Below are 13,043 nucleotides of genomic sequence, written 5' to 3'. Positions count from 1 at the left end.
AGTCCTGGTTGAGCCTATCTAATGAGATCCAAATACGATCACTCATCCGGCTCATTAAAAAAAATTTAACTAGAAAAGGAGGGAGGAGGGAGAGACCACTATATATATCCAAGAATGAAAATAAATAAACACGAAATGAAAACATTATCACAAAATACTTAAATCATCACAAAGGTTTGATGAAAATAAGAAATTGATAAATATGATCATCATTTTTATCCACTTTTAAATACCATTTGCTTTTCTTTATTTATTACTTTCATAATACCTAATTTCCTCAACCTTATATCTGGAAATGGTAAAATGCAAGTAAGATATCACATCAATATTGTCAATGGGAAGAGGAAATATGCATTCTAGAAACTTAGTATGGAAAATTTTCCCAACTATAAATAAAATGGACCACCAACGGTTCACCAACTTTGTTGAATATTGGTATTTAAAATATGGGATGAATCATACGTGCACACATGTACTTAAGAATCTCTAATCCTTACATAATCTAGCCCTTGATCTCTAACAAAAATTTTATGATATTACATCCTTCAACGTTTTAGTTTTGTAATAATTTAGGCCCTGTTTGACTCTCTTTATTTAAAAAATTAAAGAGTTTTGATTAGTAATTTTCAAGAATGTATGGTTAAAAAGTAAGAAAATTTTATTGATTTGTGTGTAGAATGTTTTATTGTGTGAATGTGTGGTGAAAAATGATACTGTAGCAAATAATTTAAATTTTTAAAGGTTATCAAGCGAGGGCTTTGTCTCAAATAGACTAAACTTACGAGTTCTAACATCAAAAGTCACCTACACCACTTGAAATATGTTCGAGGATAAAATGAGTAAACTAAACAAAATTATGGAACTAAGATGAACAAAAAAGAAAAGCATAATGATTCTTAGAAAGAAAGAAAAGAAAAATGAAATAGAAATTGCCCTCTTTTTTCAATATATGCCCTCCAATTGTTCTACCAACTCGCTGATTTTTCCCAGTTCATAATTGTCGTACTTAGCCCCTACTTGGACTCCATTTTTTAAAAAATGTAATTTCTCTCTTATTTTCAACAGTACATTATTCAATAAAATAATACTACATATAAATTATAAATCCAAAATTTTTCTTTAGTTTTTAATCATTTATATTTTAAAAGTACACATGTCAAATCACAATATTAAATGTTCTCGATATTTCAAACGTTATTCTCGACATATTAAAATGTCTAGAATGACATTTCATTCCGAACATAACATTTCTCTACACTTTAAATATCGTTCTCGACATTTCTGTGTCTAGCATTAATTGTGATTTGATACGTCCAATATGAAATTATTTATTCTTTCATTAAGGGTAAAATAGAGTTGGTATTAAATTTGGCCATTTTTGCAAAGATTACAAAAAGTGGACATTTTTTAATTGAGATATATATAAAATTGGACATTTTTACAAATGCCCCTTTTCTATCTTTTCTACCACCTCAACTCCGACGACAATTTCAGAGTGGGAGTTGAGAATGAGTAGTAATGATGGATTAGAGAGATGAAAATTATTTTTTGCAACTTTAATTGCAAATAAGGATGTACTTATTTTTGACCTATTAGTGGTGACAATGATGGTTTTGCATTTTTGGGAGACTCGTGTGCTACAAAAGAAAAATGTAGGACTTAATTGTCAAAAAAAAATAGTTTGGACTAAATTGTCTCACAATGCAAAATAGAAGACCTTACCTGTAACTTTCCTTATAAATATGCGTGAAAAAGGTACTAAAGATAAATAAAAAGTTCAAACGATATCATAATGCACGTTAAATATGTTTAATGAAAATTAATAAAGAATTAGTAACTGAGCAGATGAATATTATAATTTCTCCTTTTATTTTAATTTATTGCGTAAATAATTAAGGGAAGAAAAGGCAAGTTTCCAATTCCTAACATTCTAAAAAAAAACTTTGTTATTTGTATACTGATTTTTGACACTTTGATTAACACTTGCATTGTTGTCAAATGTCAATTGGATGAAAAAACCATTTGAAATTTAATCTGTCCAATAGAATAATGACACGTGATAAAGTGTAAACTAAAGTATACACTGTAATGTACATATAGCAAAGTTCTAAAAAGGATCAAGAAACGAATCTAACGCATGAATCACGATCCAACTGCAAATCTTGATAGTGCACGGAAGATCCCCACCAAACATTTATCAAGTAGTTCTGTTTGAGCCAATTTAATGAGATCCAAGAACTATCACTCATCCAATTTAAGGGTGAACATGGTTTGATTTAAACGATTTTTTGCCATATTTTCAACTCAAACCGTTTCACGTGATTTGTGATTTTTCCAAATCAAGCCATTATTTGCGTTTTGGTTCAATTTTAATTAATGATTTATCTATCGACATTATAGTAATATATTTAAAACAAACTAACATATAAATTTAAATGCTAAATTATATTCATATTTGTAATTCAAAATACAAATAGAAAGGCAAAAATAATTTTAACAAAATAGCATCTAGCGACATGCTAATAGCTTTCTCCATTCAAAGTTTTACACGCAACAATATAAAAGTAGTAGCACCCCTTTAGGCTTCATCATCAAAAGTAGCATCACACCAGTTCATCAACAAAAGCAGGCAAAACGTCCATGGCCAACATTCTCTTTCGCTTTTTGTCTTAAACCCTATATGGATAATGGATTCTTCTTGCGCGATTGTGTGAGATGATTCCGCAATTTTTAGCATAATGCTTATTGAAATGGAAACAAGAGAATTTTATAGAAAAATCTCGAGAAGCGAGTAATTGGAAAATGAGTGGAATTAGCAAATAAGGAAAGATGTGTATACTCTCATAAAATTTTTATGTGGTTGTGGTGTTGGGAATCTACTTATACATGCACAGCGGAATTTAAAATAATTTTCGATTCCCACCAAGAACCGCCTTTATGTTTAGATAGAAATTGTGGTAAGATTGTACATTTTTCAGATCTGCAATCCTTTTGCTTTTCTTTTCGTTCCACAACCTTGATTCGCCACCACAACTGTCCAATTGTCCAGCCTCCAACGGTGATCCACACAGAGAATATGATTGCAGCCTCTAGGGTTTTCTCTTGTGCCAGCAAGAATAATGAAAACATTAATGGACCTCAAACCTTAGTTATGTATTTATATAAACCCAAACAGGCTCGACCCGGTCCGGTCCAATAATTAATTAATCCAATTAATTAAACTCGGTCCGTGAATTAATTAATCCAATTAATTAATTCGAAAATATAAATAACAAATTCAATTAATTAATTTATCCAACGATTGTTAAATTAACCAATTGGCAATTTGCAATCTTCCAATTCTCTTTTGTGTGTGACCCATTAGGTTCCCGACCACGATGCCTAACGACGTGAAATATTATTTTGATCTGATCAAAATTGATAAATTAAAACACCCTTTTAATTTATCGTCAATTCACATTCGCCGTCCCTGATTGACATCTAGCAATGTGTCGGGGCAATACATGTGACGGGAAATGTCATGTGGTATGACAAAATCAAATTCGTTCGTTTACCGTGAAACTATAATCCCTTCGTCAATATGATCCGATCAATTACGAGATATGGAGTTGTGTCAATCTCGATTATCGATCATATCTTTCACTCCACTATTAAATCAATATAAGTCGAAAACTCCTTTTCGACTTATGAGTACACCTTGGCCAAGGATTTCATCATCGACTTAATTGAATGAAACGCAGATCATAATCTCCTACTATCTAAGAGTGACAAATCCTTTATTGATCAATCACAACCTTCATATGATTCTTGATATACCCGAACGATATCGTATTAGCGGCCCTTTTCAGAGCAACATCCAATACCGCCAAAGTATGACTATTCTCATATAAGGTACTATGACGACCTCAAGTCAAAGGACCAATTCCACTACCGAATGTTAGAGATTAACCACTGACACTCAGATAGTTATCCATGTGGAATTTCTCGACGGGTCTCCAATGTTTTGTTCTATAACAAAAACATCCACGTGTTCATTTAAGTGTCACCACACTTTAGCTTGTGAGACCAGTTACTTACTTCACAAGTAAGAAATGCCACACGTGATGGTCTATCCGTAATAACGATATCCGTATCTCGTTATTACTTACGACCACGGATGATTTAAGATTCAATCAGATGTAATTTGTATCTCACAATCACAACTCCTTGTGATCGACAAATTACAAATATTTGAATCTACGTACTCTATCATTTATTTAATTGTCTATTAATTAAATAATAGATCTGCCATTTAATTGCATTAATTATATATATAAAAGTATTTATGTCCAAAGTTGATTGGACTTAGAGCATAATACTTACAGGTGGTGCAATGGACGATTGAGCTCCCAAGTTGGGTTGAAAAAGCACAACTTCCTACTCATTTAACTAGTAACATAGTCAAATAGTGACAAAAAAAAGGAGAAATGATTTATTTCCAACTGTAAATAGGTATTTTTATTTTTGAAAATTGTAATTAATAAAATTTAAATTTAAATAAAAAATTTAAAATTCGGCTCAGTTTGATTTGATTTTATGCGATTTTTGAAAATCAAAACCTAAACCAAACAATTTTGAAAAAATGTGGTTTGTTTTGGTTTGGTTTGGAGGAAAAAATCTTAGCTCACATGGATCCAAATCAACGTTTTCAAACCAACGTTCAATTTGATTTGCGATTTCACGACTTTTTTGGGTAGACCTAATTTACTCATCACAAGTTTTTGGATTAGAAATGGATGAAGGAGGAAGGGATCACTATAGTCCAAAAATGAAAAAGAATAAACACCAAATAGAGTAAGCAGGAAAACCTATCACAAAATACTAAAATCATCAAAAAGATGTGATGAAAAGTAAGAAGTAGATAAATTTTTTTCATCTTTTTTATCCAATTTTAAACACCATTTGCTTTTCTTTATTTATTACTTTCATAGTATAGAACTATCCATCTTTCCAATACGTAATTTCCTCTACATTATATCTAAAAATAGTAAAATACAAGTAAGATATCACATCAATAATGTCAATGGAAGAGAAAATATATAAATTCTAAAAACTGAGTATTAAATATTCACCCATCTATAAATAAAATGGACAATGAACGTTTCACCAACTTTCTTGAATATTGGTATCTAACAAATGGGATGAATCATACATGCACGCATGTACTTAAGAATACTCTAAGGCCCTGTTTGATATGGAAAAATTTCCAACCTTTTTGCTTCCCCCTCGTGACCTCTTTTCCTTGAATTGGTGGAGGTGAGAAAATGATTTCCAGCCTTTTTTTTTTTTCGCAATTGAAACAAATTTTATCCCTTTAATTGACAATTTTCTTGTAAAACAAAGCTAAACACACACTTAAGACTCAAAATTCCAACAATTTCCAAGTAGAAAATTATACCAATCAAATACATTTAATTGACAATTCCCAGTAGAACAAGTTCTAAGTAATTCAATTCCTTAAAATTTCAAATTCCATTCTTTCAATCAAACGAACCATAATTCTTACATAATATATCACTTGATCTCTAACATAATTTATGGCCTTCCATAGTTTAGTTTTGTAATCACTTGGTCACTAATGGACTAGATTCACCAGTTCTAGCGTCAAAAGTCACTTGCACAAAGTGAAATATGTTTTGAGGATAAAGCGTGTAAACTCAATAAAATTACGAGATTAAGATAAATGAAAAGGAGAAGTATAATGAAGAAAATAGAAAGAAAGAAAAGAAAAATGAAATAGAAATTGCCCTTTTTTAAGACATGCCTCCAATTTTCCACTAGCTTGCTAATTTTCCCACTGTTCAGAATTGTTGTCCTCAGGGGTAGAACAATTAAGGGACGAGTGGGATCGGCTGTCCCCACTGAATTTTCAAAAACTTTCAATTCAACTTTGTTAAATTTAAGTTTTTTTTTTATTTTTTATTTTTTTCACAATTTATTTTAGCCAATTTTCCGTTACGCCCCCACTGAAGAATAATTATTGGTCAGTCCCTGGTCGTCCTTGTTACTTGTCTCTATTAGAATTTTGGCATATAGCCCTTGTTTGAGTTCCATTCTTTAAAAATTAATTTTTTAAAACTCATTTTTAACTATGCACGATCTCATTAAAAAATAATTTTACATGTAAATTTAAAAATTTTCTTTACTTTTTAAACACACGTCCTCCAAAAATTCACTTTTATAAAATCTATTTCTCCAAAAATTGGGACTCAAACAAATCCATAACTACGTTGCTTAGTATTAGCAAATTAGAAAGAATGCAATATATTATACTATAAGTGACATTACATTTGAAAATATCAGCTTGGTATAATACCATCTAAATAAAGACTATCAAAATTCTAATGAAGCCTAAATGATTAAACAACAAAATCCTGCCATTTTTTTCCCATTATTCCTAGTGATGGCAAAAAAATCCACCTCGAATGGGTTGGCGGGGCGGGGCAAGGCGGGTGCCCCGTCTCGAACCCACTCCATGAAGAAAAAAATAAAAATAATTTTATTTCTAGACAATTCATCCATTAAAAACTCATTTTGAATTTGTATTTTATTCTCTAATAATAACATAATTCGAACTTTGAAAATGTAAACAAAATAATTAAAAAAAAAATTAAACGCGAAAACAAACGGGGCAAAAAGTTGCCCCGTCTAAGGCAGGCGCGTCCCGCCCCGAACCTGCCCCATTGCCTTCCCTAACTATTCTATCAATCTCTTTTTTTCTCCTACCTCAACTTCAACGGCACTTTCAAAGTGAGAGTAGAGAGCGAGTAGTAATAATGGGTTGAGGAGATGAAAATTGTTTTCGTAATTTTAATGGCAAATGAAAGCATATTTTTTTTTTTTACTCATTAGTGGTGATAATGATGGTTAGCATTTTTGGGAGACTCGAGTGCTACAAAATAAAATTGTAGGACTTAATTGTCAAAAAAATAGTTAGGACTAAATTGCTTCACCATGCAAAATAGAAGACCATACATGTAACTTTCCTTATAAATGCGTAGTGATGGCAATGGGTTGAGTCGAGTCGAGCCAAGCCGGCTCGACCCTTTAACCCACGAGCTCGGTTCGTGCTCGTGGCTCGTGAAAAATGAACCGAGCTCGAGCTCGGCTCGGCCCACGAGCTTGTATTTTTTTTTAATTTTTTTAATTTAATTTTTTTTTGCACATTTTTGCACTTTTAAAAAAAAAAGAATTTCATATTTTTCGTGGACTCGTCAATGCCCACGAGCCGCTCATGGGCTTGACGAGGCGAGCAGGCTCGGCTCGTGAAATTGAGACCCCTACTCGACTCAGGCTTACAAGCCGAATTTTAACGAGTCAAACGATCGGTTCGACTCGTTTGACATCCCTATAAATGCATCAAAAGGTATTAAAGATAAATAAAAAGTTCGAACGATATCATACAGATTAATCAAGAATTACTAACTGACACGCTGATGAATATTATAATTCTTAATTTATAGAGCCGATCTGAGTCATTAATTTTTGTCCAAAATATATTTAAAAATAGTAATTAAATAAAGAATGTATAATTACAAGATAAGAAAAAGATTTAAATTTATCGGGGGAATGTTTCCGTTGCCAAACATTCTAAAAAGGATCAAGAAACGAATCTGTGGCATGAATCACGATCCAACTGCAAATCTTGATAGTACACGAGCTCGCCGCCACCCCATAGATCCCCACCAAAACAAAATTATAAAACTCTCAAATTCTTATGTCAATCACCCTATATCTGTCTCTCTTTTTAGGTGTGTAAATTATACATATATGGGTGTCTATAATTCCATTTGAGTTTTTAAATCTTGTGACTACTGAAATTTTTTTGTGGGTTTTGTTAAATATTTGATTTTTTAATGTGGGTTCTGTGAGAACTATGCGTGTTGATATAGGTTTTGGAGATTGGCGTTGTTTATTGATTCTTATATATGATCGTTTTGGGGTGCTGGGGTTTGTGAAGTGTCTGCGTAGAGATCTTTTTGATTTGAATTGATACTCAGAAACTGATACTACTCTATTGTAACATTGTTTGGTTGTTTACGTCGGACCTCACTTTGATTTAAATTTTTTGGTTTGCGAAGATTATTCATTTTCGAACTTGTGTCTTGGGGGAGTTGGATTTGGTTTTTAGTATTGTGTTAAGAGAGAACTTCTTGCTTGATCCGAATATTCAATTTGTGACTATGTCTGGCGGAACACCTGTTGGTTGTAAAAGCATGAGGCAGAGGCATAGTCAAGGATATGCCTCAAGTGGTGATGATCTTGAAGATGATGCATGTTCAAGGCCAATGTCTCAACCTTTGTCATTGCCAAGAACTCGGACATGGGTTGAAATTTTGGAAAATTTTCTCTGGATTGCTTCTGCCGTTTTTATTGTGTATTATGGGGACAGGAACTCCAATCTCATATACCTCCTGTTGCATGATGATCGGATTAGAAGGTAAGACTGCTAACTTTAGCTCTTTGCCCATTGTGATTACTCTGGCCTACTTATTGATGAGAATCTATTACATGAATTAAGCTAAGAGGCATAGAGAATGAATTGAAAAAGGGTTTTCTTTGAAGTGAATGTGGGACAGTTGTCTTTTTTTCTTTTCTTTCTTTCTTTCTCTTTCTTTCTTTCTATTTATTTATTAAATTTTAACTTCTCTGAAAAAGTATAATGGGAATGCTTGTGAATTATTGATGATCTAATTGCACTCGTGACCTTATTGATTGCATTAGATGGGAGGAACTCTGTTGAGGCATAGAGAATGAATTGAAAAAGGGTTTTCTTTGAAGTGAATGTGGGACAGTTGTCTTTTTTTCTTTTCTTTCTTTCTTTCTCTTTCTTTCTTTCTTTCTATTTATTTATTAAATTTTAACTTCTCTGAAAAAGTATAATGGGAATGCTTGTGAATTATTGATGATCTAATTGCACTCGTGACCTTATTGATTGCATTAGATGGGAAGAACTCTGTTATTTAGTTTTTGAATATTGGCGATTGTCTGAAATAGCTGGTGATGGATTGAACCAAGGCCAGACAGAGAGCACTTGTTAGCTAATTTGCTATAGCATTTTTAGCAAAATCATTCAATAAAAAGCAAGTGGGTTCATTTTTAATGGTTTATATATATAATACGAAAAAGAATAAACTTAAAAATAGGATGTATAAGTTTGTAATCACTGTATAAGTATTTGTCAAGTTGGACTCACATAGTCTTACAGTTGAGTTTACTTATAGACCTGGAAAAGGCTGGCACTCAAACTCAAGATTCACTACACCTCTTAAAGTTTTCATTGCCTTCTTTTACTTGTCTCCATCTCACTGAACAATAGGATTGTAATTTACTGAAATTTTAGAAAAGGAAAATAAGATGTAGCCTATTGCTATTAATTCTTTATGGTGAAATGGGATTAACTACCTTAAACTTCCCCAGAACGGCAGTAATTTACTTCATTAAGGGTTGGAGAAGGGCTATCTTAAAAATGAGCCAGAGATATTGCATTTCATATTTATTAGTCAATTATCAATAAAATGTTGCTGATTTAGACTGAAAAAAGACATGCTTTCTTTAAACTTTAGGCTCCTATGTAAAAGTATATTTTGGCAAGTAGAGATGTGGTTGATCTAAAAATTCCAATAGGTTTGTCATTTCCATTTCTGAAGGACTTCTGTGTAATTATCCATAGATTTGGTACTTTCCAATTTCCATCCATTTGATTGCAAGCAACAGTATATGTACGGTCTTAGTTGTTCAGCAATATATATTTGTTGGAATAATTTGTCCCTATCACATATGTTTCTTGAGGTTTTGTGAATCACTTTTAAATCCTTCAAACTCTGAAGAACTTTACTGGCTTGTTGTGGTAATGCTTCTTTGTCATGGGCATTCCTCTCTGGAAAATATTTTTCTCTTGTTGAAATTGCAATTATTTGAAAGTAAATGGTAGTCTTTTATAAACTTTAAGCAAGTTACAGTTGTTAATATGCATCGCTGCAGGATACCATTGTATATGGGGATGCTGGGTGTCAGTTTGAATGTTCTCTTTTTCGTGTATATGAGTTTGCTAGCTTGGGGAGTCCGAAAATCCAGTGAGAAGTGGGAAATATCTAGTACAGCTGCACTGCCATTTATCACTTTTCTTGGGCTTTTGTCCTTCTGCTTGTAAGAAGAACTGTCAATGTTGTTTTATGTATTGTTGTGACCTTGTTCACATCCATAAAATTGCCCTTGTTGTATTAAATGATCTTATCAATGCAGGTTCTCCTTTGCTCTATGGCCAATTTGGAGTTTCTTGACATTGCCTCTTGTGGTATGTTTTTGATTATGTTCTAGATTTTTTTGCATGTTTCTATTTACAAATGGTTGATTCAAGGGCAAGCTAGTCTCTCTTCTTCTGTCTTGTTCCGTAAAGGAATACATTTATATATTATATGCGCATCTACACTCATTTATATAATATATGCACATTTACCCTGAAAACTAACTGCATAACTTTTTTGCTAAAGTGTTCTATGTGCATACCTGCCCTATGTCCCTTACTTTAGAACACTCTTCGTATTTGTATAGTAAATTTCTTGTACCATTTTAGTCCTTGGAATATAACATGTGATAGATGGCCTACCAGGGCAAAGCCAAAGGAGCACAAGGGCTGATACATAAAAAAATTTCATCCTTCCTTTTTTTTAACCTGTGAAAAATTAAGTAGCTGTCCCCTATCTCCACCCTGTGGCCAACATATGTTGACATTCTGGAAATTTTTTGATAAATCTCTCACTGATATGAGGAAGGAAGGATTTGGTCATCCTCTCGATTGACTGCAAAACATATGCCTTTTTAGTTGGCGTGGATACTGAAGAAATGGAGGATGATCGATTCAATTTCAAACGGTCAAGTTAGGTATTGATGGAGATGAAGGAGAATTGTCACCTTTAACTGGGGATCACCATGGGCGACAACTGCATTGTGCTGAGTGGTTGGCTTATCACATCTTCTATGAAAGCTTGTCTGCTGAATCATGAAACTTGCTCCGTTTTGTTTGTAGTCTTTTCTCAACAGTCACCTTTAACTAGGAGTCACTATGGGTGACAACTGCCTTGCGCTGAGTGGTTGGCTTGTCACGTCTTCTGTCCACGATTGTCTAGCCAATCATGGAATTTGCTCCCTTTTGTTCGTAGTCTTTTCTGTTCTATGTATTGAGATTAGGATAAGTACCCACTGGGGTGGTTGGGCTTCTGAAATGGATATTCTCAATGTCAAGCTGCTTTCTTTTCGGCTTTAACTTGAAATCAGCTAACATTCTCTCGTTGGTTGCAATTTTATTTTTTAAGCCACCTAGTCTCTTATTGCTTTAATGTTAAGCTTAGGCCTTCAACTTTTGGTTTTTATCCTACGAGTCCCATGTCTTCCATGTCACTCGGGTGCGCTAGTGTGGACTCTCAAATTTTGAAAGTTCTATGTTTTTACTTTTTACTAAAAAAACTTGGCTTTCATTTCTTGATTTCATTTTGGAATATAACTGTATTTATAACTTGTTTCAATTCGTCAGCTTAGTAAACCTTGGTTATACTTTGATCACCGCCTTGGTCAGAATTAATTGTTATTGTGGTCACATATAAGGTACTAAGCTGCGTGAGCACGTTTAGCTAAGCTTAAAACATTTACTAATTAGTAAATAAGTACGTTGTGAAATAAATATAGCCCCCGTTTGTTTCTCATTTTTGGAAGAATGAGAACGAAAAATATAATCGTTACGGGCCCCACACAAAAGATAGAAATTCAAATTTGGTGACTTGATGTGATGGATAACGGTCATATTTTTCGTTTTAATGAGGAAAAAATGAGAACCAAACAAGGGCATAGTTTTTAATTCGTTAAAATCAGAAAGAAATTTGGTTATTTTGACAATAAAGTAATAATTACTTTCAAAATAAATCAATCTTTACCAAAAAAAAAAAAAATAAATAAATTCAATCTCCAAAAAAGAGAAAAATATTGATAAAGAAACAAATATGCAGAAAGTCTGTGCCATAAATATTGATAAGGAAACAAATCTAGATATCCGTATTTAGAAAAGAGAATACCCTTGCTTGGAGAGGAATTTAAATATGCCAAGATACGATTCACTATGTGCATGTGCCAGTTATTAGGACTATGCATGTATTGACTCACAATAGTCGTTGCATACGACAAGCCAGGTTTCGTATGAGTCATATTGATCAACTTCCATACGAGTCTTTGATATATCTCTTTGTTTATAGGAGTTTGATCGGGTTAGACAGATAAGTCATGATTTGCCTTAATATAAGTCTATGCAACTTCGCACGCTGAGTAACCTCTCTCTGCCTGGAGATCTAGAATATATTTTTGTTGGGAGAGAAGAAGCCCTTAGAACGAGATACCTCAATGTCAAAGAAGTATCTTAGACTATGATGCACCGACACGAACATGTGTGTCCGACACGATACATGTCTGATACGTCGGCACGTGATTCTTTTCAAAAAAGTATCGACACGACACGTTGTTGACACGTTAGTTAAATTCTTTAAAAATCTTTATTTATATAGCATAAATTCAATTTTATACTTTTTATTAATTTTTTTGTTGAAACATTTTAAATATGAGTACCTATTTGTTATTTACTAATAAGTTTGGGTTAAAAATATAATATTTTTAATAAAGAATGAAAAATGTTTATGGTAAAGTGTTCGAGCAGTGTCGGTATCGACACGTGTCTAACACGTGCTACATTAATTGAAGTGTCTGTGCTACAGAGATTTTAGAGTACCCAAATCTTTTATTTCTAACTCTTTTAACCCAATAGCTTTGAAGTTTCTCAACCCACTTAGGTTTTTACATGTAGTTATCATGTCATCAACATACACAATAAGCAGCGCGATATCCTTGCTGTGATTTAAAAAAAATAAAAATAAATTGTGTTACCTGCCAAAGCTTGCTTAAACTTGTACTCCTTTATTGAACAACTCAGCCTCTCGAAATAAGCTCTTGGTCCATTTACA

The 13,043-nt window shown here is 32.9% G+C and overlaps 1 protein-coding gene across 1 annotated transcript; it reads left to right on the top strand.

Annotated features, from left to right (window-relative positions):
- The first annotated feature begins 7,608 nt into the window (after window positions 1–7,608).
- On the top strand, window positions 7,609–11,968 carry LOC111411109. The gene is made up of 3 exons (XM_023041677.1): window positions 7,609–8,479; window positions 10,024–10,188; window positions 10,285–11,968. The coding sequence occupies exons 1-3, from the start codon at window positions 8,223–8,225 to the stop codon at window positions 10,346–10,348; spliced, it is 486 nt and encodes a 161-aa protein (XP_022897445.1). The 5' UTR covers window positions 7,609–8,222; the 3' UTR covers window positions 10,349–11,968.
- The last annotated feature ends 1,075 nt before the right edge of the window (window positions 11,969–13,043 follow it).

Source organism: Olea europaea, chromosome 2 (assembly GCF_002742605.1).
Source record: "Olea europaea var. sylvestris chromosome 2, O_europaea_v1, whole genome shotgun sequence".
In the NCBI taxonomy this organism is placed as follows: domain Eukaryota; kingdom Viridiplantae; phylum Streptophyta; class Magnoliopsida; order Lamiales; family Oleaceae; genus Olea; species Olea europaea.
The sequence above is the reverse complement of the archived record's forward strand: the minus strand, read 5'-3'. Positions and strand labels throughout refer to the sequence as shown.

Coding starts and splice junctions, on each gene's coding strand:
- LOC111411109 (XM_023041677.1), top strand. CDS start 8,223: ATGTCTGGCGGAACACCTGTTGGTTGTAAAAGCATGAGGCAGAGGCAT. Junction 8,480..10,023: donor CATGATGATCGGATTAGAAG/GTAAGACTGCTA, acceptor GCATCGCTGCAG/GATACCATTGTATATGGGGA. Junction 10,189..10,284: donor GGGCTTTTGTCCTTCTGCTT/GTAAGAAGAACT, acceptor TTATCAATGCAG/GTTCTCCTTTGCTCTATGGC.